Source organism: Onychostruthus taczanowskii, unplaced genomic scaffold (genome assembly GCF_017590055.1).
Source record: "Onychostruthus taczanowskii isolate IOZ18803 unplaced genomic scaffold, ASM1759005v1 scaffold10, whole genome shotgun sequence".
NCBI classification, from domain to species: Eukaryota; Metazoa; Chordata; class Aves; order Passeriformes; family Passeridae; genus Onychostruthus; species Onychostruthus taczanowskii.
Genome location: NW_024496526.1, coordinates 5909610 through 5937309, shown reverse-complemented (window position 1 = coordinate 5937309; position 27700 = coordinate 5909610). Strand labels below are relative to the sequence as shown.

The 27700-nt window shown below is 40.4% G+C and overlaps 1 protein-coding gene across 6 annotated transcripts in view; it reads right to left on the bottom strand.

Moving 5' to 3' along the window:
* Positions 1 to 19024, bottom strand: part of EPB41L5 (erythrocyte membrane protein band 4.1 like 5) — a 54015-nt gene extending 34991 nt beyond the window's left edge. For 3 of the 6 annotated variants that reach the window (XM_041405329.1, XM_041405366.1, XM_041405375.1), the window contains exons 1-5: positions 18729 to 18775; positions 17812 to 17996; positions 7467 to 7571; positions 2334 to 2376; positions 1151 to 1229 (exon numbers count right to left, since the gene is read on the bottom strand). In XM_041405329.1, coding sequence (XP_041261263.1) covers positions 1151 to 1229; positions 2334 to 2376; positions 7467 to 7571; positions 17812 to 17991 — 407 coding nt within the window. In that variant the 5' untranslated portion in view covers positions 17992 to 17996; positions 18729 to 18775. Of the gene's footprint in view, positions 1 to 1150; positions 1230 to 2333; positions 2377 to 7466; positions 7572 to 17811; positions 17997 to 18236; positions 18509 to 18715; positions 18776 to 18901 lie in introns of those variants that run through there. The other 3 variants (XM_041405338.1, XM_041405355.1, XM_041405347.1) reach the window with 3 other exon arrangements.
* Positions 19025 to 27700: the final 8676 nt, after the last annotated feature.

The window sequence follows — 27700 nt, the reverse complement described above, 5'->3', positions numbered from 1 at the left end:
CCTGCCAAAACCTGCACAGCAAGGTATGACTGGCAGAACTCAAGCCAAAATGGATGAAAACGTTCCATAGTGGCAGATACAGATATAGGTCTGAATTCTGTCTACACCTGCTGGTTTTAAAGACAGTTAAATGTTTATTTGGGAACACAAATAGGGAGGTAAAACATTCTTCCCAGATCAGCAGAAAAGCATTAAAAAGCAGCAGTTGCCACATGATGTTACTGCATGTAAATATGAAGCTGCACAGGGTACATATGGCTGGAAGGGGTAATGCTACTATAATCTTCCTGGTAGCACTCCAAGGGATTTGGCTAAAGTGCACATTGAAGATCCACACATAAACCTGAACAACAAACAAATGCACTTCACAACCTTACAAATGGCTGAGGTATGTAATGTCTACAGCTATCATGAAAACATAACTTTGTTTACTCTCCAAAGGGGATCAGCAGCAGCAGTAACAACACAAGGAACTGTTGTCTTTTACAACAGATGTATATTCCTGACAGGTGGTAGGTTGTGCTCTTTTTCTCAGCTCCCCCCACAGTCTCAGCCCATTCAGAAATACACTTCTATGAATGGATTTGTGAAATGCTTTAATCAAGAGGAACTGCTGCTCACCTGATACTACAAACCAACACCTACAGTAGTGTCAACTCAGCTCAACATAGCAGTAAAATACTACTTTCCCTTTCCATAAGCTCTTTGAAGACCTCACATGCAATGAAATGCTAACTGAACTTCCTTTTTCAAAGAGAACCTCTAACTTGCAATTCAATGCTTTTCTGCCCGGAGACAGAAAGATTGCATGCAGTTGAAATTAACAGCTTAAGAAAAAGACAGAGGAATGATGTCTGTTCTCTTCAGTGAAAACTTCTGTCCATGGTGTATAAGCTACTCAGATCAGTTGCCAAAACTGCCTAATGAAAAATGGTGCATTAAGTAATATGTACATATTTAGATCACTCTGTGTCACAGCACATTTATTTCCACACACAAAACAGGCACTTTACAAAAAGAAAACTACATTTACAAAAAGCCAAGTAAGCAAGCAGCTCTAAAGAAGCCTCCAAATTGTTTAAATAAATACCATGGAAAACATTTCCCTGGCCTTATTTGGGTCCCCCCTCACACACAAAATCCCTCTTACCTTGTTAGCTCTTCACGTAGATTGTTGGGCTCTGATGAGTAAAATTTTACACGAAAATGGAGACAGTATGGGGGGCCAACTGCAAAGCACAATTCAATCAAGACAGCAGTAACAGTTACTGGATGAAACAGGTTATTTATTTATTCCACAGAATCACATCACAAAACTTGACTAAAATCAGTTGGCATGTTCTACACAAGGTCTTAAGGCAGGAATTCCTTTATGCCAGGGAAATCCGTGAGGAACATCATAAATATGCACACAAAATAGTTTTATGTGTTACAAGTCAACCCAATGGTCATATCACATTACCGTGATTCTTCCTGCCAAGAGCATATGAATCCAGGTTAATGCCTATATTTAAGGGCTCTATCCATCACCACGAAAGCTAAGCATCTTGGTTCTACAGTTGACTAAACCTTCAGGAACGTTGTTGGTGTCTGCAACATCTTCCCAGGGCTCTGGGAAATACTCACTGCTGACAACTCAGGCCCCTCTATTCCACAGAAGTTTAGACATTCTTTATGGGAATTTAAGAGACCCTTCTATGGAAGAATCATCTCTTCTGGAAACCAAAGAGTTAATTCAGCAAAAGGGTGGATTAATAGCTCTTTAAAAATGTGCATCGCTCTGCTGATTCTTGCATTTGACAGGAGGAATTTTCTCCCTCCTCACTGCTTCCAAAACCTCTCTTGTATTAAAACAACACCACAAATCCCTGAAGACTTCCCACAGTGCAGAGCAAGGAAGCTGCTAAACAACATCTTCCCCAAGCACACATCACTGCAACAATGAGCCACACTGAACCTTTGTGCAGCAGGTGAGGACGTGGTGGACTGGACACAGACGCAAGCATGCAGGACTGCCCCCGTGTGAGGTTCCAAGACAAGTTTTCCTATAGCCAGGATAATGCTCCATAACACTACAACATCTTCAGCTGCCTTGACTCCACTTCAACTATAATTCATGAGCCCATAACATGTTTAATTAAGAACATTAGAATAAAGTAATATGAGCTACAGAGGGAAGACACCATTAAACAATCAGTAGCACCATGCTGGGCTTTTGTCACTTGCCACCCTCACCCCCTCACAGGACACTGCCCCCCGCCACCCATTTCAACTGGTGGTGCTTTCTGTATGTTAAATATAATGCCTCAAGAGAAAATGGAAATGACACTTACTTTTAACTTGCTTTTTAATGCTTTTGGTGTTGTCCAGCCAATGCTGAAAAATAAATTAATTTCACTGAATTATCAATAAAGAAATCTCCCAGAAAGAACAAAAAAGGAAGTGCTAGTGAAGACCATCTTGGAATAACAAGTAGCCTGTTAAAACAATCTAATCCAAATCTTTCACAATTCATAGCTTTCTGTGCTTGCTGAAGATAATTTTCCTCAAAGTTTGTAATGCAAAATGTCAGTTTTGAACAACAGAAACATCCTGTAGTACCTTATTTAAACAAAATCTTCAAGATAGCACTGTCTATTTAAAAGAAAAATAAACATACTAGAAAACCACTTCAGTAGATTTTCATCCTATCCAGACAAACACTTAATTCACACATTAGTAGGTCAGCCAGTGACAATCAGCCAGAGAAGCATAAATCATAGCTGAAGACTCTGGCACTCAGCTGTGTGTGATGTTTACTTGGGACAGGAAGGGGAAAGAGAAAATAAATATTGTTGGCTTTCAGGCATTTTCTTCTGATGACTCAAGTGCAGTAACAGCAGAGCTGTCTGTGTCCCAACATCAGAGTCAGCTCTACCTAATTCTCAAAAATCTATTCACAGGTGACATTTCAGCAACTGTCACATGGGAGGACAAGTTACTGCCTCACCTACTAATGCTAATTATAAGCTATATACTGGACAAGAAGCCAAAATAATGGCTTGACTTACACCATGTACAACAGCACGTGAAAAAAGCTGTACTTGGCAGATTGAAACACCTACACATGCACACTATGCTCCCCAGAATAACTGCACATAATCGCACTGCTGAAGAGTTTATACCAGAAGTCAAAGCTGGAAATCCAACACACATCTAGCGGGACAGATCTCTTTCCTGGTGCTGTGCAGGGCCAACAGCTCCCTCCTCCAGAGGAGGTGACTCGCCTAAACAGGAAACACAGCACCCTGACCAACATAATAGCACTGACTCAACAACCAGGGCCAACTATCTGACACACCATGCGCCACGGCTCACCATGCCCAGGGAACAACACCTCATCAGATCAATCCCAAATGTCACCTTGCAACTAACACAGATGAATCACATACTTAGTAAGACTCCTTTTGTTAAGCTGTGTGACATGAAGTTCACAGTGAGCTCCAGGGAGGACAGAAAAGCAACAAGGGTATGAAAAAGAACCAGTATTTTCAGGTTGCACTGCCAAATGTAAACACATTCCTGCCTCCAGAACAGCCCTGCCTTGTGCAGAGAGCTGAAGTCAGCCTGAAACACAGCCGGGCTGTGACTGATTGCTGTATTAGCTGCAGATGAGAATGCTTAAAACATCTGCTGCTGCTGTGCACACAGCTGAGAACGCTCTCATTGCCTATTCAAACTAAGTAGCTACAGAGAACTATCTGAAATGTATCTAATACCTTTTTAAAATAAAGCAGGAAGCTTAAGGAGGAATGAAGCAAATATTTACATAAATTTTGCTTACACTACCAGTGAAATGGGAGCTAAGCAATTTTTTTTTCTACAAGGAAATTATATAATCTTTTTTCCTATTCCATAAACTCACTTGCTGTAAGAGAGAGTTTACTTACTCCTTCCTCCACTAAAAAAATATAGAAACTACACAGCTGGAGGCTTGCAGGTGATTTAGATACAGAAATGGCAAGGAGAGCCCTTTCTAGGCTTCAGGGCTGGCTGTGCCCCGGTTTCATCTCCCTCCTGTTTTCTCTCATCTCCTCCACATTCCATGGGAAGGCAACAGAGAGGCAGGCCCATGACAGGCGCCGATAGCGTTTCGCTCTGCTGGGCTCTGCCTGCTGCTGCCCACAGGAGCTCTGCTCAATGGCGATGGTGTGCGAGGGAGAAAGGAAACAGAACTGCTTTTAAGTGGGGGTGGGAATGAAACCAGCCCCAAAACCAACACATGAATGGACAGACACAGACGTCAAGAAACTTGAGATTTATTCCAAGTGATTATAATGGAATTCAAGTGGACCTGGAAAAGAAGTTAACTTTTGATGAGGGTTTGCACAGCACAGTGTATTGCTGAAAATCAGAGATAAAGTTTGCTAATACAAACACAGACTGGACACAGACTGTGCAGAGTACTGGAAGTCCTTACTAAAATAGTTTGCTGCTGCAGACATTAAAAACAAAACACATACAAAAGCCCCTCAAATCCTGACCCAGCAACATTTTAAGAAGTTTGGGCAAATGAGGTTTGTTAGACAAGATGTTGAGGTTAAAACTGATCTCTTCCTGAACAGCAGACTCGAGTGAACACAGAAATCACATAAAAAAAACCAATTCTTTCACTTCACTAATGGTTTCAAGAACATTTCCGTTATCTGGGTTTCCCCCACTCCCAGGAATTCTTTAACACCCAACTAGTGATCACTTCAGCATCAGAAATGAATGAAAAAAAAGCAATCCTTCAGTTGTTCACAATAGATCTACTGAAAACTTATTTGTAGTTAAAACAAGCGTGGGATTTCTAAAACTTTTGTATAACTATGTGTTGTTAGTTTGTATCAGTAAAAATAACTAACAGGTACGGCAATATTCTTAGATTTAAATTGTGTAGCAGAAAGATTGTATCCTTCAGAGCCAGTGGACAATTCTGCCTACAGCGACGGGCGGGAGTCTTAGACTGTTTATTTAACAGGTCTCCTGAATAATCTTGGACAAGTCACTTGATTAGTCTTTGTTCTTTGTTTCCAGCTGCAGATTGGGTTTCTGCTAGAACTTGCCAGCTCCTTTTGCAGGAATAGCTGCTATTGCAACAGTTCTTCATTTCTTAAAGCAATTAATTATCTCTGGCTGTTGCATTCAGCTCTTCTGGCAAAATGCAATCTTTTCTCCTTCATTATACGCAGCTCATCATTAAGGTCCAGTTTAAACAGATTGTTATCTCTACTCTGCTGCTTTTCAGTCACACATTGTTAAGAAAAGGAAGCAAACTGAGTTTGAAATCCCCTGTACCTGGTACATTGTGCAGTACCAAATATTCAATCATGTGCTCCCTGGACTAGCAGTAATAATTTGCTAGACAAAAGCAAGGCATGAGTCGCTGCTGTGGTAGAAAAGATATTTATTAACACATTTCAAGATTAAATAGGTTTATTTGCTAGCAGATCAGGAAGAGAAAAAAAAAATTTCATATAGATGATTCTACCACTTAAAATTAACCCACTGTGATCTCTTATGAGATCCAAGAGACAGGGAAATGCATCAGAAGCCACACAGCAGAAACTGAGTTAGGATACCTTAACCAAACAGACTATTGCTTTTCTGAAGCAAAAATATAAATGCAATAGAGTACTTCACTATCAAAACTCAGCATCTTGAACTGCACATGCTGAGCACAGCTAAAATGATTTTGAGAAATATAAAAAGGTATGCAATAGGCTGTTTTCTCATTTCTGTTGTGTGCATGGTTCTGAATGCCATCTGTCTGTTAGTGTAATGTCTTTCTCTCCTTAGTGTTAAACATTTCTGTTCTGCAAGGGGTTTAAGACCACTTTCACTACTGGGAACTACAGACCACCAGCAGCTAATCCCAGTGGCCATGAAGTTTGCTTCAGATGCAGAACACCAACAATTTTCTCCGAAAAGCACAATCTCTACGATTACACGCTAAGCATCAAATTCAATCACAATTTCAGAAAGAAGCCATCAGGTTATAAGTGCTTTTGGGTGGAACACTGTGTCCAAAGCTGTTAGCATCTACCAAAGGTTCAAGTTCGTGGATTTTCTTTTGCCTTTGTACAAAGCTGCAACACTAAGAGATCACCTTCAAACTGTTATGGATGCAGACCTTCACAGAAAAAAAGGAATATAAGCCACTGCCTCCATTTTCATATACTGACCTTGAACAATTCAGATATTTAGCTCAATTGTCTGTGCTTCCCCACTGCCATCCTAAGAATGAAATAATTCTGAAGTGGCCTTGAAACTCAAAAATAATTAGGTTATACATCTAGCTAATAAGATTGACATATGCAGCAGGAAAACACCCATTTCATTCCATCTGGGGATGTTGGGCTAAGCGAATACAAGTTTAAGTTACAGGGATGCAGGACAAAGAAAAAACACTCCTTGCCTAAAGGCTCACTTAACTCGCAGCTACCCTCGGTGGCAGGATTAAATACTTGACTACAAGAAGTATCTATATAAAACCACATAGCCCACAAGTGAAAGAACTGTCGTTGCTACTGACAATGCTCTGCTCCTGACTTCAAAACCTGTTACATTTTTAGAAACACACAGTAAAACACCAACAAACTTGGGCTTGGAAGAACCCTCAACTCAAACTGATACATACAGACACACCCAGAGCCTCCTAAAAACTTACAGTTGCAGGTCTGAGTCACAACTGATTTGAACAAACCAAAGGTATACCCACCTGCACCCAGACATTAACAAGGTGACTTTTGCTGACAAGAAATATGACGGCATTTGCAAAGGAAAACCTTCTCTCTGTATAGTACACAACATGAGGGCCAAACACACATTCTAATTTTGCTCCATCCTCCCTGTATCATCAGCACCAAGAGATCTACACCACACACCAGGCTCTGGGGTCCTGTTACCATCTTATTGCAAAGTTTCATACCTCCTTGGTGATTTCTCGTGGGCAGCTCCTCACTGCACTGACTCCTTCTTCTTCTTCCCAGCACAGCCAACAAACTCCATCCAACTTCTGGACCAGCCAACCTACTCTTTTACTATACCCATCCTAATTGGATCCAGATGTGGCCTATTAAGGGCACGCCTGTTCCTAATGCTTGATAATTAGCACAGCTGTAACTCCTTAGGGGTGAGATTACCTTCATCACTATCTCTATTTTCCTACATTCCATCTATCCACAGGGTCCGACTGGACCAGCCTGCCTAGTGACCGCAGGAGCTGTGACAGGAACATGTGGAAACAAGCAAGGAAGATACAACAGCATGGTCATGTTACAGTGCTGGAGGTGGAATTAAACTTGGGGAAGTCACAGAAAATCACACACTACAGAGATTCTGCACAAAACTTAATTCACAAAAGGCAGCTTTCTTATAGCATTTTTGTCACTTTTAGGATTTAACTTTTACACTGTTGCTTAAAAAAGAGCATAACTACTTACTGCCACTTGTGCTGAATCCATGAACCTTAATCCAAAGTAGTCGCTTTCGATAAGGTCCAGATGATACATGATTTGCTCAAACAGCAGCTGGCCTTTGGCTTTTTTCTGAAAAGATAACAGGACTTAGTACACAGCAGGTAGATTTATTGTAGCATCTACCTTTTTCTCTGCACACGTTATATTCTAATTCCAAAAATTTAGTTTCTGGAAATACAATGTGGACACCTTTTTTCACCCCCTTGTATTTTCTGATGGCTTCTTTTCTCAAAGGCAAATGTACACCCCACAAGAAACACAGAATATCCATAAAGAACTTGCATAATCTCCTTTATTGGAAAATGTCAACACTGACTTGCCAACAGAGTGTTAAAATGCCATTTTATCATTTTTCCTTTTATGCTTTTCTTACTCACTGATTTTCAATAGAACTGGAAACACAGCCAGTACAATTGCAATAACCAATGTACTGGAAAACTTCAGGAGCCAAGTACAGCAAATTGCTTATGAATTTACTACTGTTTGGTATCTAGGTGTTTCACCAGTTTAGAAGCAGGTAGCAAAACCTATTGAATTAGGAGATAAGATTCCATTAGCAAGTGCTTTTAACAACTACTAGGAAACAATCTGGGACAAGCAACTTGAATAAATAGCACTTAGAAATCGCATTTACAAAACTAAGTTCATAAAACTAACTTCTAGGTGCAAAAAGCCAGCTCATATGCTCACACATAATTTATGAAAAAAACAGCTCTAGCCCCAAGGAAACATCATTTTTACAGTGATGATCTAAAAAAATTAAACAGATGTTTTTAAAGAGAAGGCACAATAATAGCACTAAGAAGTTTCTACACAACATATAGTCTTCATGCTATAAGCTCCTTTATAACAATAAACAGAAATAATAGTTTAAGAGTTATTATACCTAAGATGCTTAAATGTAATAAAACACATTAATTATTAGATCAGAGTAAAGATCACAGTGTTAAAAAATTAAATGCAAAGAAATGCAGACATTATTTATGCTTACTCTGCCAGCAGCTGAAGGGTTTCTCTATTTCTGTAAAACCACCATCTTGCAATATTTTACCTCAATATTTATACACTCACAACATGAGAAATGGGATAACTTTCTAAGCACATATTTAGCAAGCTAGTAATTAGCAAATTTAGTACAGCACTCAAAATTCTGGGCCAGCCAAATTTTTGTTCTCAGAAATAATCTTGTTTAATCAGTGAGTAATACCTAAGTAAGTAAAATTGCATGCTGTAATTCTTGTCACCTTCCTCTACCCAGCTCTTCAAATATTTTATATTCAACTTTGCAATCACCATCATTGGTTTACTCAATGTATCAGTTAAATCCAACACAACCTATCACAGCTCAAAGCAAAGTCTTAAAAATAGTTTGTAAACAGAGCCTGTCTAAGCAAATTCTCACACAGTTATTTCTTTCCAGGTACTGGGGAGAATAGCAGGATTGGAAGGCATTTGGGCCAGCAGACAACTTCACAAACACACAGCATCTACAAACCACTGTATAATACTAAATGTTAACCTCATCAAATTCATTCAGACAAATTGTTTTCTGTTGGTCTCAGGAAAAAATTTCTCAAGCAATAACGATTTAGTAAACACCAGCTCAAACAGAAACCTTAAGGCAAACCATCTATACATACAAACCCATACTTGTCTTTCATTCTGTAGCCTCAGTCTCGAAAGACCAAGGCATTGAACTGTTGGTATTTTTTCTCAACACAGGATATCTTCTACTTAAATATTAATATAATAATACAAGTGAAATAAATTCAGCACTTGCAACAGCAAAAACTAGAAAAACACTATGTTGCATGAAGCTTTTGGTAGCTTGTCTAAGACTAGTGGAAAATCTCCCCTTATTGAGCAGAACATTTGTGATCCTTCTCAATTCCTCTGTAGGTCATCTTTAAAAAGTGCAATTAACCAGTTATCTCAGGCAAATTCCCTGCTGGTGACAGAAGCACTTTAGCTCCAGCCTGGAATACTACACATACCACTTCAGACTACCCACGAGCAAAACTCCAATTTCTGCAGTGTCAGATTAGCTTCAGAATGTGTTTGCCATTTCAGAAATCTCAGCAGAGGACTTAAAGATTAACTGGACCCCGAATGACTAATGTGGAATGAAGTCCCTGAAGAAGCAGTGGAGCAGCAGTGGAAAGATCTGCAGGACTTCTGGTTGTTCTCTGACTTAAATCACCAGGGCTGTCAACATGGAATTAATTATGTACTACTTTGCATATGACTTAAATCATCAGCAGCTGTATTTGGTGCAAGTCAGCAGTAGTTTCACACACGCTTTACTTTACTGAAGTCCTTCCTCCTTAAACAAATGGCAACCAAAAATATTAATGTTTTGTAACCAGTCAACTTTTATGAATCAAAATTAATTTCTCTGTAGTCAATAAAATTGAGATCTCAAGAATTTTCAAAGAGCAAAGATATACTTTTATTACATTTTCTTGCAAAAAATTGCCCTAATTTTCTCATGGCAACATTGGTGCTAATAACATCAAGGTGTGGGTTCAATCCCAGTATGGGCCATTAAGAGCCAGACTCAATGATCCTTGTGGGTTCCTTCCAATTCGGAATATTCTGTGATTCTGTCAAAGTGACATTTTTATCCTGCTGCTGTCCTATGCTTTTTCCTCCCCATCTCCTTTCTTTCCCTTACAGAAGGGCTCAGGTTACACTCAAAGGACAAATATTTTCCAACTGTTTAATGGTTACTGATGAACTATTAACAACACCACTCACAAGCAGTCCAGTCAGTGGCTGGTCCTCCCTTCAGGGCACAAATTAAACTTCTCATGGGTTTGCAATTCAGTAAAACCTGACTACTTGATTTACAGAGTTTGCTCTTCTCTCTAGGAAGCAACAGCAAACGTCTCACAGCAGGAGAATGAACGACAGGAAAACGTAAACAAAATACACCATATATATAGGGCAGGACCTCTCCTGGTTTTGCCACACTGGATAAAAGCATCTTCTGATCACTTGGGAATGAATGACATGGCCCCCGCCCCCTCCCCCCAATGAAAGGGATGCTCCCAACTAATGACATCTCCTGCTGCTCTTAATAACTGCAATTGCTGGCTGAGTAGGTGTTCCAAAGGCTGGGCTTAGCCCGGCAGCTCAGCAACAAGGCACGGTGTTCACCTCGGCGCGCTGGCTCGTCCCTTCACTGCCGGGTAAGGCGATCCCGGCACATTCTCCTCGGCTCAGGCATCTCAGCCACTGCCTAAAACCGGAAAGGCAGCATTTATACCCTCTTCTCATGGTCTCGGAGTATCGGCTATTTCAGGGACACGCATCCATGAGGATAAGCCAGCCAGGTGCTCCAAACCTGCCTGATATCAAACCCACCTTCAGCACCAGCACCGGAGAAGCAGCACAAGCTCACAGGAACTGGAGAGGAGCTTGTGCACCAGCTGAATGGCTCACTTCCAGTTTTCAATCACACCGAAGTAGTTCTATTTTTCCCAAAACTTGAAAAACAATGCCAAGATGAAAATACCCACCGACTATATCTACTAATTAAAATATTTATCAGAAAATAATCTCTCCTGTTTATTTCTTTCTTTGTGAAGACATGGAGGGCCTTATGCAAGAAGAACTTGGAAAAAAAATTAATGAATAGGCGTGTTACCTTCATGGGACTTATTATCCCTTGCATCTTTGCAGCTGCACTTTTTGTTTAGATTTCTTAAAATGATCACGTTAATATTTTAATTAACAATAACTAACAGTAGCTATTGTCTTCAATATCCACCAAGTGGCAAAAACTTCCCTTCCTGGCTTTTGTCAGCTTATCAGGAGGGTTACCATTCATATGCACACGAGCTTCCTTAGAAATATCCACATCATTTACACAGACACACACACAGAGAAGGTATGGGTCCCTGCTCAGGGTTTACAGCTACCCAGTTGCTAGGATGTCACCTATGCATGTTTGCAGACCACAGCAGCACAGAAGCAGCAGATGAGCCTGCCCATTTTTTAAATGAAGTAAATCCTCTTCTCTGAAACCACAGGTTTCAAATAACCAAGCCGTGAGAAAGCTTCAACAGTGACCTTTAAAGGAAAATTATTTAATTTCAATATCATGCAAAAGGTGTCTATAGTTAACACCATTAAAGTTTGGCAGAATTGGAGGGTTAAAACCCCTTATTGTTGCAAAGGCAGTGTTAGAAGTACACGTTACTTGTATCATCCTGATCTTCTTAGGGCTTTAAGTACTGACCTACAAATGGAGCTGCTCCTCTCTTCAAACACCAAGCACCACTCCTACAAATAACTTTTCCAAACTCTCCAGTCAATTTTCTCGTTCATTTAAAGATGCCACTGGCAGCAAAATGCTAGTTATTCTAGTGCTTCTCTCTCTGGTTTATCCCCAGTTTTTGACAACACTGCTGTACACACTTGTGAATTTAAAACCCTGCCGCCTGGAATGCTGGGGAGAATTTCTATCTCCAAAGACACAGCTTATCAATTCTATTTACTCAGTGTCTCACAAGTACAGGAAGGTAAGCATTTGGGATTAAATATTTTGTTATTTTGTTCTCTGGAGAAAGAAGGCATTTCCCAAAAATCTTAATAATGAAGAAATTATTTCAATACCCATCTTAATTGTACATCCACTAGAGTGCTATGTAGAAGGATTTTAATGTACTGTGCTCGAGCTTACTGACCCTATTACATAAGGCAAAAACTCAAAACATTCATATCTGACAGTCTGTTTTGTGGAAGTCTGTTTCAACTTCCTGAAAATTATCTTCTAACTACCAATTTGATTTAATCAACTTTTTAATTCTTTCTGATACAGAATATATCCAAATTACTTGTTCAGCATTAAGGTTTACAGATTAAATGCCTCCCCCCATTGTAACTGTCAAACATTTCAGTTTTATTTGGTGTTCCACCTGCAGGTTTCTCACGAGCACTCTGATTAAGAGCACCAGAGAGTCCCACGCCTTTGAGCTCTCTGCAGAGGCAGCTCAGCAGGAAAGCAGGACTTCAGATGAAATTTGCTGTGAGTTAAGAACGTTAAACTTTCAGGCAACTAAACCAGCCCGCAGCACAAGCCCCAGAAACACTCTGGCAGCACACTGCAGGCCAAACAATTTGCTCTTGAAGCAGCACAGATTGCTGCCAGCTGCTCCCTTTCTCCCTCCTTTCCAACAGTGCCAGGGCACGGCGCATTGCAGCGAGACTGAATTGCGTGCCTGCCGTGGCCCCGGCGCGGCTGGGCTGCGAGCAGGACTCGCTGCAGGCAGCCTGTGCTGCTCACACGGGCACAGCCACTCGGCATGCCCTGGCTTAGGTTCCGTCTCACCACGGATTTCATCTGGCAGCCCAGGAAGCACCGGCTCACCCCGCACCACGGCCGGGCCTCCTCACACTGCACACACAGCAGCACCTCTGCTGCGGAACGCACAGCTCGCGACTGATTTTGTCCAGTTCCAGGCCCCTAAAGGTCCTTCAGAAGTTTAAGCAAACACTCAAAAGCACGTCAATACTTTCAGACAGAAGATCACATGGGAAATAAAGTTTTAATCCAAAACTTTATAGCCTTAGCACACACAAAAAGGGACACGTTCAAATGTTTATTGTAATTACTACTTCTGTCAGCTGAGCTCTATTTTGAAACTTCAGAGGTCAGCCTTGAACTCACATTACTCACAGTGAGTACTCACAGTACTCATTTTATTTGATGGCTGATTTTCCAGCATTTTTAGCAGTATTATGTTTTTTTGTTAATCAACATCTACACAAGGAACAGCATTATGTATTTCATCCACAAATATTTAGCAAGTGGCCATTAATATTCTACAAGTTTTTAATAAACCAGAGTGGATTATTGAGTAAAATCAACTATCACAATGCATCTCTGATCTTGCAGTCAGATCAACACAAATAATTTCTCTCCAAAAAAAGCCACTAGCACTCCTTAATGATTTTTGCATTCCAGATAGATTTCTTATTTTTTATTTAAAATAGTCACTACAGATACAGTCCTTTTTTTTATCTTGTTTTATACTCCAAAAGTCTAAAGAGCTTAGTTCAATCCCACTATTATACAGTCCTTGGATTGGTTTATACAAGACCTTGTTTTAATGATACTTCATTATAATAAGGACAAAACCATCTCATTTTGCAACCTCCATATCAAATTTCATGCATGTGTAAGTAAGAAATATTCCAAGATAAAAAACTACTCAGAGAGAGCATCCCTTCTCATAATTTCTGTCTTTCATCTTATACCACCAGGAAGCATTTACCTAAAACTCAGCACACACGGAAACTGGAATACAATTAACGCTCCATTATCCATGAGAAGATTATGTAAAGTGTGGGTTAGGCAGGGTCAGGTTTTTTTACTGAAACACTGCTGGCTTCCACGAAGTACATTCTGCTTCCATAAGACCCTACACTTACTATCTGTCTCTCCTGTAAGACTGACCTTGCTCACCCATAAATAGCAATCCAAAAATTTTATATTCCAAATGCATGTACTTACATTATTTATATTATCAGTTCTTCCCCATCTACATTATCTTTTCCCTCTCCCAATTACTACTATGGATAGCATAGAATTGACTGTTTAGTACTCAACTGTAAAGTATTTTGATTTTAAAATCCTCTGGAGCTCTCTATTACTTAAAACAGCACTTTATTTTAAACTCTTGACAAAGATTTTTGTTCCTAATTATTTCATACGTTTTTGGTGACCCCAATGAAAACTTTTGGTACTTCCAAGTTCCCCCTCACTAACTTGTCTTTCCTCACAAACCACGAGCACCAAGAGAGCTTCTATTCCAGCTGTTGAGGGGTTCCCTTGACAGACCAGACTGGTATGACTGAGCTGATGGACTCCAGGTAATAAACCAGGGCTGTTAATGGCTTTTGAGCCTTGGGAATTCCAGAGGTGCAGTGGGGGAAGATGTAGTTTAGTTTTGCATGGGAACAGGATGAAAAGTAAGATAAGGGATGTCAGCAAAACAGAGTTCTTGTCCTTTCACCACTCATACTACTCAGCAAACATTCCACCCACGGATCTGAAACAACTGGAAGAAAAAGCACAACCTGACGTTTGTCCAAGTTGAACTCAAGTTAACAGAAAAGCAGAATGTATAATGAACAACATCCACAACAGCATTTACAGACAACATCTATTTTATAAAAACTTTTCCAAGATTAACAAACAAGCTTCTTAGTGTTTCACCAGGCACATAAATCCGTAAAAATGGCTGAATGCATTTGGAGAAACATAAAGCTTCAAAAGAGAGGTAAGAGGAAAACTACCAGGTCAAAAAGCAACTTTGAATCTGATATGAAGCCGTGGGAAAAAAACCTAACATCATTCAGTCTGCCCCAAAAAACCACTGATAACTTGCATTAAGTTCATGCCTCCCATTTTGAACATACCAAGGTGTCAGTAAATATATACATGACACTGACATTCTTCAGTCATTGACATAGCTACAAAAGCAGGAGATTCTTGCAAAGAATCCAGTCTATGTACTGTGTATGACTGCAGTTTTGGTGAAAAGTTCAAGTCAGGCATTTTTCTAATTAAAAACAACAGAAGACATAGAAAAGCAGAAAGATTAAGTGGCTTGACAGACACCAAAGATAAGATCAGTGGACAAAAAGCAGAGTTATTACTCAAATCCTGGCTCTGTGTCTACAAAGTTAAATCCCAACTGCATCATTTACAACCTGTCCCTTCCTTCTCATTGTAAATATTCATAAATATCAGTCTTTGCTACTTAATAACTCTCAAATGTGTTTGGCTTACATGACAACGTCCCTTGTGGTTGCTTCTTGCTGTTGTTTCTGCCATTCCTTTTCATTTTAAAATTAAGGAGAAATCTCAGGTTCAATTATATCAATGATAGTAAATGCAGAATACTCTTCTCAGTAAAAAATCCACTGTAAGGATACAGCTCAACAGCATTTTGAGCAAACTTAAGCCTAGTATCACCTCTAAATGCTTCTTCACCACATTTGGGGAGGCACATGGGGAACCAGATTGGAAAATCGCTCCAGCTGGAAACCACATAACGAAATTATACTGATTATTTTCAGCCACAGCATTTTCTTGACTTAGCTTGCTGCCTGGCTGCTAAAAAACTGTTTCTTCTGCCAAGGGGTATGAGAAAACAAGGACAAACGCAATAACGAAAGCAACATCTTTTCTTCCTGGGGCAGCAACAGCTTATGCCACTGTATTTGTGTAGCCATGGATTTAAAAAGGTATGGCATTCATTCCTGCCCAGACAACCCTTTCTCTGACTGTGAACTAACCTGTTTGCTAAATGATTAATTCTTAAGAAAAGCTTTGTTATTTATTTTTTTAATAAAACAATTTCACAGTGCTTAGGTAGACAGTGCAACTGTGCACAAATGAACTGGCAGACCAGGGGGCACCTCTTTGAGAGAAAGAGTTCATTTTACTGCCAACAAAGTAACAGTAGCAGTCTTGGAAAAGATCCTAGTTCAAAGAGCCCAAGGAGTCTCAAAGAAAGGTTTTGTAAAAGAAAACAAAAATATACACATGTATTTTTAATTTAAGCTTTACATTTTAGAAAGTGATGTTGTTTTGCAGGATTTTGTACTCCTCCTCTTCATCTCCTGTCTTCCCTACCCGTTTTTCTTTCCTTTGTAAGAGTCAACCTCAAAATATGAATGATGCAAGTGGAGAAACAAGAATAAACACTCTAGGAAGTTTGAAATGAAACATTTAATTTACTTTTAATTTATTGCACTTTAATCACTGAAGAAACTGGTACATGTCAGCCACTGATGATGCACTGTAATTACCACATCTGGCTATGTCAATTTGGTTACTGTTACTCATAACTTCGATGTTCACAGTCAAGGATCTATGTTGGCTTTCAAAGAAAAAAATCTGGAGTGAAAAAGAGTTTCTTGTAGAAGTAAATAGTTACTACTGCACCCTGGTCTGAGATTTATAGGCCAGGTGCCAGGTCGTGACACCTCTTCAGGTTCAATTTATGCTCCTCAAAGCCTTGGAAATGTTGTTGGAGCCACCAGGAATTTGCCTACAGAGCCGACTCCAGCTCCAAATATTATTGCTCTGGTTATGCAGAGACACCAATTTAAACTTGAGTACTTTTTAAGTGGTAACTCTTGCTATTAAGTGTTTGTGGGCATTCCTGGCCTCAAATCAAACATCCTAGGCACTTAGCAGCACTGGATATATTCATTACATTGCTTCAGAGATTTACAAATTGACTTTACCACCCTCTATAAACGCCTATCTATACAGTCATTTTGCAAATAAAGATGCCAAACGGTTTCTCTAACTCTAGATTATTTGGGGTTCAGGATACCAGAAGAGTTATTTCTGCTATGTCAACAACACTGCCCAATCAAGCTGACTTCCTGGCACTAGCTAAACACTCCACGATTAAAAAAGAAAGGGAAGAAAGAGCTGTGTGGAGCAGCCAGTCTTGAAATGGCTTTTCTTTCTAGTCAGCAGTTCCAACACCACCACAACTGTGACTGCAGCCAAAATCCTCAGGTCTCGCAAATCCACACCTTCCTAACTTCCTATTGCTCAGCTCTGTGAGCTTAAAACAAGTCACTAACAACTACAACACATGGTAATGGAAAAACAGAGCACATCACTCCTGGTGCTACTGCTCATCCTGTTGGCTAAAGCCAGGTATATAATTAGGCAAGCAGAACAGGCACGTGCATATTAAGGAAGCTTTAGAAATGTAAAACAGTGGCTAACACCTCACTCAGAATAAAGCACCATGCCATGAGACAATCCCTACTATATATTCAGCCCTGAGGAGGGGAAGGAAGCAGATTTTTCCTCTTCCCCTCCCCTCTCAAGTTAGTGTTAAAAACTGCGTCCATCTCTGACACAAAACCTGACCAAACCCAACCCACACAGAAATTCCTAGTACTTCTGCTCATCCCTCCTCTTCAACAATTTACATCAAGAGATTCACCTTCTTTGTCAAGACAGCTTACCAAAAAGAAAACCCAATTCACCAAACACGCTACCGTCTCTAAGTTATGCCTTGGCACAACAATTGCATTAAAACATTAGAAAGTGCTCAGTGTGTAAGGCATAACATCTAGCAAAACACTCAAATTTCAGTGAATGCCAAAGTTAACCATTCTTTCAGAACCTTTTTTCGAGCAGAACGTTAGTGGACATCAAGGCACAGGGCAAAGAGCAATGCCTTTACCTAACTCGCAAACAGCAATCCACATCAGCATAACACAAACCAAGCGTATTTCAAAAGCACACTTGGATCGCTCGTACCGGTAAGTCCACGCTGACATCTGTGCCGTCCAGCAGCGCCACTCGGCAGGTGATGATGGACCTGGCGTCCCCAGCCGCAGGGATGTGGGTCGCAGCCCTCTGGGCCTCTCTCAGCCTCTCCTTCTCCGCATGCTTACGCATGGACCGGCGTCCCAGCGTGCGGCGGAAAAAGCTCAGCATCTTTGCTACAAAATCCAGCAGAGAAAATGAACAGGGTTAAGTGTTTACAGGAAAAAACCGCCAAAATCAAAACAAACAAACAAACCAATCTCAAACCCGATCAGGAAAAAAAGAAAAAAAATCCGCAATAAAGTTCTTAGAAAATCCCAGACTTTGACAAAGAAACGTCAAGTAACAAACAGATTTTTCCCTTTTATTTAAACACCCACAGTCCTTGGCTGTGAAAGTCTTTGAAAAAAACCCACCTAAGAACTTTGAAGACGGCTGGGTGACTTTTTGGGAATACACAAACTACGCTTGAGGAAAAAAAAACAGCGATCGCGCAGATCACCTACTGTTCTCTGCAATCTTTCAATACCACAAACGCCACGGCGCGCTGCTCCGAGGCGGATCCTCCACAGCTGGGAGGCAACTGAGCACCGCATACCACCGGCTGCTCTCCCGGCGCACACGCTCCACCTCTCCCGTCGAAAACAAGCCATAAGCGACCCTTCCCGCCTCAGAGCCGCGCTCCCAGCTTTCCGTGCACGAATGGCCGGGCAGGACCGGCGAGCGCCCCTCGGGCACGGCGCTTCCCGGCACACACCCGGAGCTGCGCGGGGCTCAGCCCCGAGCCTGAGGGGCGACCCCAGACGAGACCCGGCCCCGCCGGGCGCCTTCCCCGCCCGCTCCGACCCCCGCCCTTACATAACGCCGCGGCCCCGCGGCCCCGCTCCGGCCCCACCTGCCGGGCTCACCTGCGGGGCGGCGGGAGCGTCCCCGCGGCGGCGCCTCCAGGCCCCGGGGGCGGGTGGGGGGCGGTGAGGGAGCCCCGGGAGGGGCCGGGCCGCCGGACATGGCGGAGCGACGTGGGAGGCCCTTAAACGGGCAGCGACGCGCCGGCCATTTCCTCCCTCCCGCCCTCACTCACCTGGCGGCTCCTCCGGCCGCGCTCTCCTGCTCGGTGGCGGCGCGGAGATGGTGGCGGAGGGCGGCGGGAAGGGAGGGCGGCAGCCGGACGGGAGAAGGAACTCTCTGCTTCCCGCCGCGCCGGGAGCCCATCGCCCCTTTAATGGGGCGGGGCCCGGTAGAGAAGGGGCTCCCCCCCTCCCGTGCCAGGTGGTTTCGCCCGGCGGAGGGGCCGCCGCGGGGGGTGGAGGGGGCGCGGCGCCAACCACGTGCTGCCCGGGGTGGGGGGGGGGCGGCAGCGCGGAGCCTGGAGCGGCCTGAGGGGCCGCGGCGGGGAGCGGGGGCGCCCCTGGGGACTGACCCTTCGGGACTGACCCGTTTCAGGTTATTTCCCAAAAGTTCTGGAGTATTTGCTAATGCGGCGTGGAGGTTTCCCCTCGATGGTTTGGCCAGGACTGTGACCGGCCCTCGGCTGCCCAGCGGTAATTGGAACCTTTAGGCAAATGTGCGCTTAAACCATAAAATTTGTAAGAAAATCTTATCTTTAAACAGTGCCTTTAAACAGAAAGAGCAGCGGTAGCAGTATTAAATCAAGCAGAGCCGTCTACAAGCGAACACTGTTAATATTTATACACTGAAACAGGGCTGCGAGTACCAAATGCAGTTTGTTTTGCAGTTTAAATCCAGCCGCACAGCCTTTGCCGGCGCTCCGCGCTTCCACCGCTTTCCTTGCGCGTTACTCCAGCCCGGGCGCAAGCCCCGCCGCTCGGCAGCGATTACAAGGGGCTGCACTTTACTGTGTTCTTTAATTACATAAATATTTGTATCCAAGTCAGTATTTGAGGAAAAACAATATTAAACTCCTCGTGCGTAATGCTTGCTAAGAGCGCAAAGCTCGGAGTAAAGGAGCTCCAGCCACCCTCAAAATCCCAGGATAAGTGGGACTCCAGCCTACCTAATAGCTGGGAAAGCAGATACTTGGGCTGAAGGTAACACAACATTTTTTTAAGCTCAGCTCTGACTCGCGGGCTGACACCCGGTCACTCCCAGTGCCTGAATACACATCGAGTTCCCTTGATGTCATTTACTGAAATGGGGGGGAAAATTTAAAAAGCTGACAGGTAATTGCCCACCATTTGGTGACGAAGCAACAGGCTGACAACCACTCTCCTGCCGCTGGGAGGAGCAGGGCGAGCTTTGAGGAAAGGTGCGATTCACGTTCATGTACCTGTGTATTTATTCAGAAAGATGAATTGCAAAATGGGGGGGAATTTAGATATTTACTTTTTATCAGAGGAGCAGGGACTATGCTTGCTCTCAGTAGCCTGTCATGAAATACCTGTGGGAGCTTGCAATAAAGTTCCCAAAGAAACCATACACAGTCTTAATATATTTAAAATGGAAAAAAAAAATTATCTTGAGGGTTTGGAGATATCTGAAGAATTCTCAGACCAACTAACCAGTGGTTTGCATATCAAAGATGCTTAGTTTGTAGTGGAGATCTGCCAGGTAAATTGGAATCTCCTGGCTGTTTAGTCTACACCAGTTCACATTGTCCTATATGACAAAGAATTGTGGGGAATTCCCTGATTCTTGGATGTTGTCCCTAAATGTTCTAACCATCTTCAACTATTCCTCAAATTGAGCTTCCTTCCACTCAGTCATTCACAAGCTCCCATGCTGGCACAAAGATTATGTCCTTCCTGTAGCTTCAGTGACACAAAAACTTAGTTGCTCATTTTTACAATTTCTGCTTCACACCACCCTCTTGCTACTCTTCCTGTAATTACAGTCTACTCCTGCCTCGCTATTTGCTACTCAGATACAGTCCAAGTATGCACAGTACACATTCAACTGTGTAACCTGTCACTTGTCTTATATCCAGTCCTCCTATTCCAGTTTAAACAAATCTCCTCCTATTGAAAAGCCTCTTCTTACATCTGTTTTTCTCCTTAAAGTGCTTTCCCACTTGTTTATATTTTTGTACTTCAAATCCAAACACCCTGTCCTCACTTTAAAGTCTTGCATTTGTCAGTGGAATTAAGAATGCCTATTGAAAAGACTCTTCTTACATCTGTTTTTCTCCTTAAAGTGCTTTCCCACTTGTTTATATTTTGTACTTTAAATCCAAACACCCTGTCCTCACTTGTCTTGCATTTGTCAGTGGAATTAAGAGCATACAGGGGTCTCAGACACTCATCCCTCCTGAGATTTTTGTCTTGACTCCTAAATCCTTTCATTATCTTTACCTGCTTTTGTTTTGAACATCCCCTCACTTTTAGACAGCAAATATTTAATTACAATCTTCAATCTGGAATTTTTGTTGTTCACATCAGTGTTCATCATATCCTCAGCTTTTTGATCATATTATCATCTCTACTGAACACTATCTCCTATACACTCACTGCATAAAAGGTAATTTAAAAGTTATTATTCCATTAAAGCAAATCTTGCAGTATTTATATATTTTCAGGCAAAAACTTGGGCTGATGCTTTAACGAAACAACTTAATTCCTGATAATCTGCAACCTCTTCTAACGCACAATCCATAGGGGTGTATTTATGTCATACAATGTCAAGAAGGAAAATACAAGGCAAACATTATCTGGCACCAGACACATATAAATATGGCACAGCAAAACTGTGTGTACAGTAGCAAGAAAATCGCAAAAAAAATTAAACTTCAAATTACTAAAGCACATCTTTATTTTGCAATTAAACAATTAAGATCCACAAGTAAACTATATATATATTTTCAAGTCTGTACCTAGACAACTATTTGTCAACTGAAATTAAATATATCCACAAAATATGCATAACAGCATTTTTTCACATAATAGAATGAAATTTTACTTAAGACTAAAACAAGACTTGTTAAATGTTAATTAGCATATTTATCCTGGGAACTGCTGGTTTTCGGTAGAAGTTAGTGTATAATTTTAATGGCAAGAATTTTATCAAAATGAGGACAAATACATAAGGCCCTTTAAAGCATACAGTAGCTGCAGTGACAAAAGCTGAATTTATTTTCACATTGTCCAGTGTTGACCAGTTTCAAGTTTCCATCGTTTTCCATCAACCACCCTGGCTGCTTAGCCAGGATGGTGCTTTTAGGGTGTTGGTTTGTTTTTTCCCTCCCCCTCATGTGCTTTTAAACAAATTTATAGGCAGAAGTCTACTTATGGGAAGAGCCTTTGCATCCCCCCAGTATTAATAAAGATACACAAGAGTTAGTCTAAACAATGCAAGAGCTGTTGAACTCTGAGATGATTTACTCCACACTTGCAGTCCATCATTCAGCAGTACGAAACTGAGATGAAATTTGACAACTGAAATCTACAGCTGGAAATGCAAATTAATTACCAGAAGTAACTGGCAAAAATATTGCCACCATCTGATTGTTAATAATGATCGAAATAATACTCTTCCCTTTGTATTTACACATAGTATAGCACCTGTTACAGAAAAAAACCCCAAAGCTTACACAACCAGCCCTGCCAAACTGACTGGTTAAAATGGGATCACTGGTAAATGAAGCAAACCAAATGGAAAACAAATCTGGCTACACTGGATGAGATAAAACCTTCACTCTCTTACCTTAATTTTCCTGTAAGATTATTATGGGTTGTTACTGTGGTGCCCCAATACACTGAGATAATTGCACTGGATCATTTATAATCTAGTCCTTGTGGATATATTCTAGTTAAAGAACAAAACAGCTTAACATAAACTGTTTAACCCTTTCACTCATGTCTCAGGCCCCTGGCCTAGGTGCAAAAGGGTGACAACTTCCTTAAACTTTGTTGTGCATTATCTTTAATTATCAAAATTCAAATAAGTTAAGTAAAAAAAAAAAAAAAGAATACTGATTTCCAGGTAATTGATCTAATGTTAAAAATAATGCTTAGCAGAAACATTTACAGTAAACATAGCTAATTTGCAGCTAGCTGAGAGAGAACACATAAATTTACAAGTACCCTGTAAGTTTCTATTTGCACCTTTTTTTTTCCTTTTTTTGTGTTTTTTTTTTTTTTTTCCAAATGCAGGCTTCATATTTGTATTAAGACAGGTAAATTGAGATGATAGAATTATCTTATTAATATATATTTTCTGAAAATCCCTCAGAAAAACATAAACAATCAACAAGAAATGGTTGGAACAACAGAAAGCATTCGTACCAGGGTGCAATCCGAATCATCTCTGTACAGAAACCCATTAAGCATCTCTCTCCAAACCCAATTTATTTTGTCCAATAGTTCAGTCAGTAGTAAGCATGACATAAAGTGCTACTATTCAAACATGAAAACACTTTGAAAAAAATTATCCTTTAATATGTGTAAGCTTGCTAAATATGAAATACCACAACCAACAAGCTGCCAGCCAGTCCATGAACCACTGTTCTTGCTACAGCAGACTAGAATGAGATACTTTAGTGGCTTTTTAAAATGAGGCTACTAATCAAAACGTCTACATTTTAAAAATTGAATATTTCAGCATTTTTTAAAAGAAAGTCATGAATCCCTCCTTTTTACCATTGTGATCTCAATGAGCAAAACATGCCAAAGCCAATAGCCAGAATTTACAGCTTATGCACCAGATAAAAACTTGTAGCAGGATAAGCCCTACGAAAAGATAGACACTTGTGGGAATAACAAGCACAGAGGTAAAATCCAGTGATAAGGAACTGGCCTTCTTTGCAGACTTCTAAACAAACAAGTGACTAAGTGCAGTGGGATAACAGAGACTGGACAGAACAGTTACACTGAAAGAAACCAACCACTTCCTCCTTCTAACATATAGCTTCCCAATCACCACTAATTACTTTTTACCATTGTGATCTCAATGAGCAAAACATGCCAAAGCCAATAGCCAGAATTTACAGCTTATGCACCAGATAAAAACTTGTAGCAGGATAAGCCCTATGAAAAGATAGACACTTGTGGGAACAACAAGCACAGAGGTAAAATCCAGTGATAAGGAACTGGCCTTCTTTGCAGACTTCTAAACAAACAAGTGACTAAGTGCAGTGGGATAACAGAGACTGGACAGAACAGTTACACTGAAAGAAACCAACCACTTCCTCCTTCTAACAGCTTCCCAATCACCACTAATTTTAAATCCCTGCATATTCGTGCAAGATCCACAGTTAATCAATTAATATGCTTTTACCAGATCTTAATACTGGATCCTAACACTAGAAGTAGCAACAGGAAAGGACTTTTTCAGTCTCAAGACAAAAGATGGGTACACTAAAGTTGGCAAATACACCCAAACCAGCCAACTGGGGACCTGAGATGTGAGCTACAAAAAGACTGCAGCTGATATTAGAGGACACCGTTCCTCTACTTGGAGGAAGTCCAGATATGCAAAATTTTCATGTGGACCATAACCAAATCACTCCTGTTATCCTCAGGGCTGAGGGGCTTGCTGATTGCCTGCACAGTGCTCTACAGTCAAACCTACAGCATATGTACCGGACAACCTTCTTTTGCTGGGAAATTGGTGGATCTGTAGAGCTTTTCATGCTCATGCTAATTCCCTGAGCCACCAAACATCGCCCACGTACCTGCACACACTGCATAAGCATAAAAATATCACATAATTCAGCTCCACAGCACACTTGGAGCTCCAACATCTCTATGCCAGACCTTCCCTCAGTCCTGTTTCCCTGGGCAGCACAACTGCAGAACATCTGCTGCATTTTGGCCCTTCCACAGGTACCATGAAGCTTTTTGGAAGGTCTTCACGGAAAGTTGCCAGCTTCACAAGTTCCATAACAACCTCCTCATGTTCCTTAATGTCCCAACTGCTTTCTCACCCTTTCTTTACTAGATGGTGTGCCAGACTGTAATCAGATATTCTAGAAGAAGTGTTATTGCTTTATCTATATGGCATATAAGCTTTTGAGATTTAACAGAGAAACGTGGAAGAAATGTCAGTTAGCATTAAAACTAGTGAGAACAAGCCCCAGGCATTCTCTTTTTCATAACTGGGAGAGAATAGATAAAAATAAAATGCATAAAGCAGTATTTTACTGCTTAAGACCTATAAGTGATTGAAAATACCAAATGCTTCCAAATTCAGGTTAAATGAAATTTTCAGCCCTCAGTTACCTGGGATATCTAATGCAATATATCTCAAAGTGGACTGGCTGACAGTCTGTAGGTGGTTTATTAAACAATACCTGTATCTTATTTCACATTTAGCAAAAATAAAAAATGCTCCCAAAATACCACTCAAAGCCCCCACTAGAGCCCCATGCCTTTCTACTAAAAAAACCCCCTTCAAATCCATTTTAAACAAGAGATGGTAGTGGTAGTTTTCAATCTGAATCTAAAAGTAAAAACAAAAATCTTAACATTTTACATTGGCACAAATTTGTCATAATATTGCTCTTATTTACAATGAAAACTACTTTTTTTTTTTTTCCTTTTAACTGGATTTGTATTATGGAAGTGTTAGAAACATACTCTTTCCCACACCCACCCAACATTTTTCCTAATCAAATGGTATGAAAATAATTATTCATAAAATCCAACAGTCATAACACCAATCACATATAGGTCTATAAGTCATTATGTCTGAAAGATACATTCATGTTTTGTACAGCATGAAACATACAAAAACTTCTTTAAAAAACTCTTAAGGATGATACAGATCTTCATAACCCAAAGTAAAATATTAAGCAGTTTTGCTTTTTTTGGCCATATAAAAATATTTTAAAGGCCATTTATACCACAATAGGTAGAAAAATTTAAATTACTGATTTATGGTGCAGAAAGGCTTCAGTGCTGTTCTCTTTCCCAAGCAGTTTTTGGTTACCTTTATCCTGGCTTTGGAGGAGCCAAAAGCCACTGAGTTGCTGATGGCCAATTAATTAACGATAGGTACTTTGTTTCAATTTTTTCCCCAGTGCAGCCAGTTAATAAACTACAAGTCAGTGCAGAGGAAAATTTTGAAGAGACCTATTAGTCTTGCCTGTGTTTGTAATCAAAACAGTAATGACACATGACCAATACATATCCCACATGTAATTGTGGTATAAATGGGACTTTTGAGCTCGAACTGCTATGGCAATTTTACATAAGAATATTTAAATATGTGACATACCAATGCTATATAATGCTGCATAAATTCCATTTCTGATTTCCCTCAGAATAACAGGGCAAATGCTATTTTTGTTTACAACCTAACTATGAAGAAAATTTCTTTCAGTATAATGGATGAATTATTTTATTGTTTGGACATTAAATGCTGAGTTCAATATAACCTTCTAACTAGCCAGCAACTCAGCTAATGACCTCATCATATGGAAGTTAAAGAATTATAAAAAAGAATTTTTATTTGCTGCAAATGGCTTAAAATATAACTGAGATTAAAGCTACCATGTTACTCTTTTTCAGTTCAGTTCAGATCCAGAGATTCTTGTAAAATTTATTTTTCACTGAGGGATAACATTGACTTCAACATCAAATCTAGAAATATAAGTGACAGGGCCACAGCCCTCCTAATATTATTTTGTTTTCTAAAAATATTTAAAACTCTGTCTTCCATTTGGCATTGTAGTTCTTGTTCATTACTAAGTCATAAGCCAGGATTTCACGTTGCCTGAATCCCTTTTCATTTAATAGTTTATAATTGATCTGTTTCAAATGTCCATAGAACAAAGTATATTATACAATATAATTCTTCAATAGTTAAAAATTATTTAGCATAGAACTTTCCATTTTAATTCTCTGCTATACATATATATAGCTTACAACAAAATTTAATGGATAAACATTTTCAGGAAACCAATACAATAAATTAAAACTTTTAAATAGAGGGCACAATGTTATGCCGTCACAGGGCAGTCAAATAAGTGACTGGTTTTTTCTTACAGTATATTACACTGGGTACCTTGCTTCTGACTTGGTTTCTCCTATATTAGAAAAATATTTAAAAATGGGGACACTTATGCATCTTTAGAATGAGCTCAGATACTGTATCAGACAGACATTTCTTATAAATCTTCTACCTACTTAAATAAGAAGCAACCCATACCAACTGGAACAATTTTGCACAAGCATAACAGAAGGCGACTGGGGTCATTATGAAATTAAAATTAAGTTCTGGGATAACTTCATAGTGTTCTCCTCCCTTCTCCCCTCCAAAGAAAAAAAATAAAAGGCAGACCTGTACGAACATGGCTTGAAATCAGCTATGAGGACTTAACAAGTTAGTTAGAAGGTAATGGAATTAAATCACATCTGATTGTAAGTTCAACTTAATTATCAGTGCTGTTAAAGAGTTATGTCTAATCGAGTAAAACAGCTATTCTCAATAAAAGGATAAAACAAGGTATCAGCCTCTAATGACCCACCAGCATTTTGTAGCAAGATGCTAGTAAGTTACTAGTTGGAAGGAATGAAGGAATGTGTCAGATTTTTGATATAATTACAGCACAGCAGCGTACAATGCTCATTCATCAAGTTGGCAGAGGTGCCTTTGCTACAGAGAGTAGCACACAGGTACTTGTATAACTAAAGAGGGAATGGTATTTCCATGACCCCTTGTGGTAACATATTCCAAGCACCAAGGGCCATTTTAAAAATCTGAACCCATTAGGATAAATATGACAGGACAATACCACCCCCATGGAATCATGAGTGCCTTTAACTGGATGTATGCTGTAAGTCTCAAGGCACTTAAGGGGTTAAGACATAATGCATGCACTAGTTCCCATCAAATAATCTGAAGTCACACAAATCAGAATACACCAGTGTATGACACACAAGCTGTGCCAAATAAATGCTGTTTACTTATATGTTGGTTTTGTAAA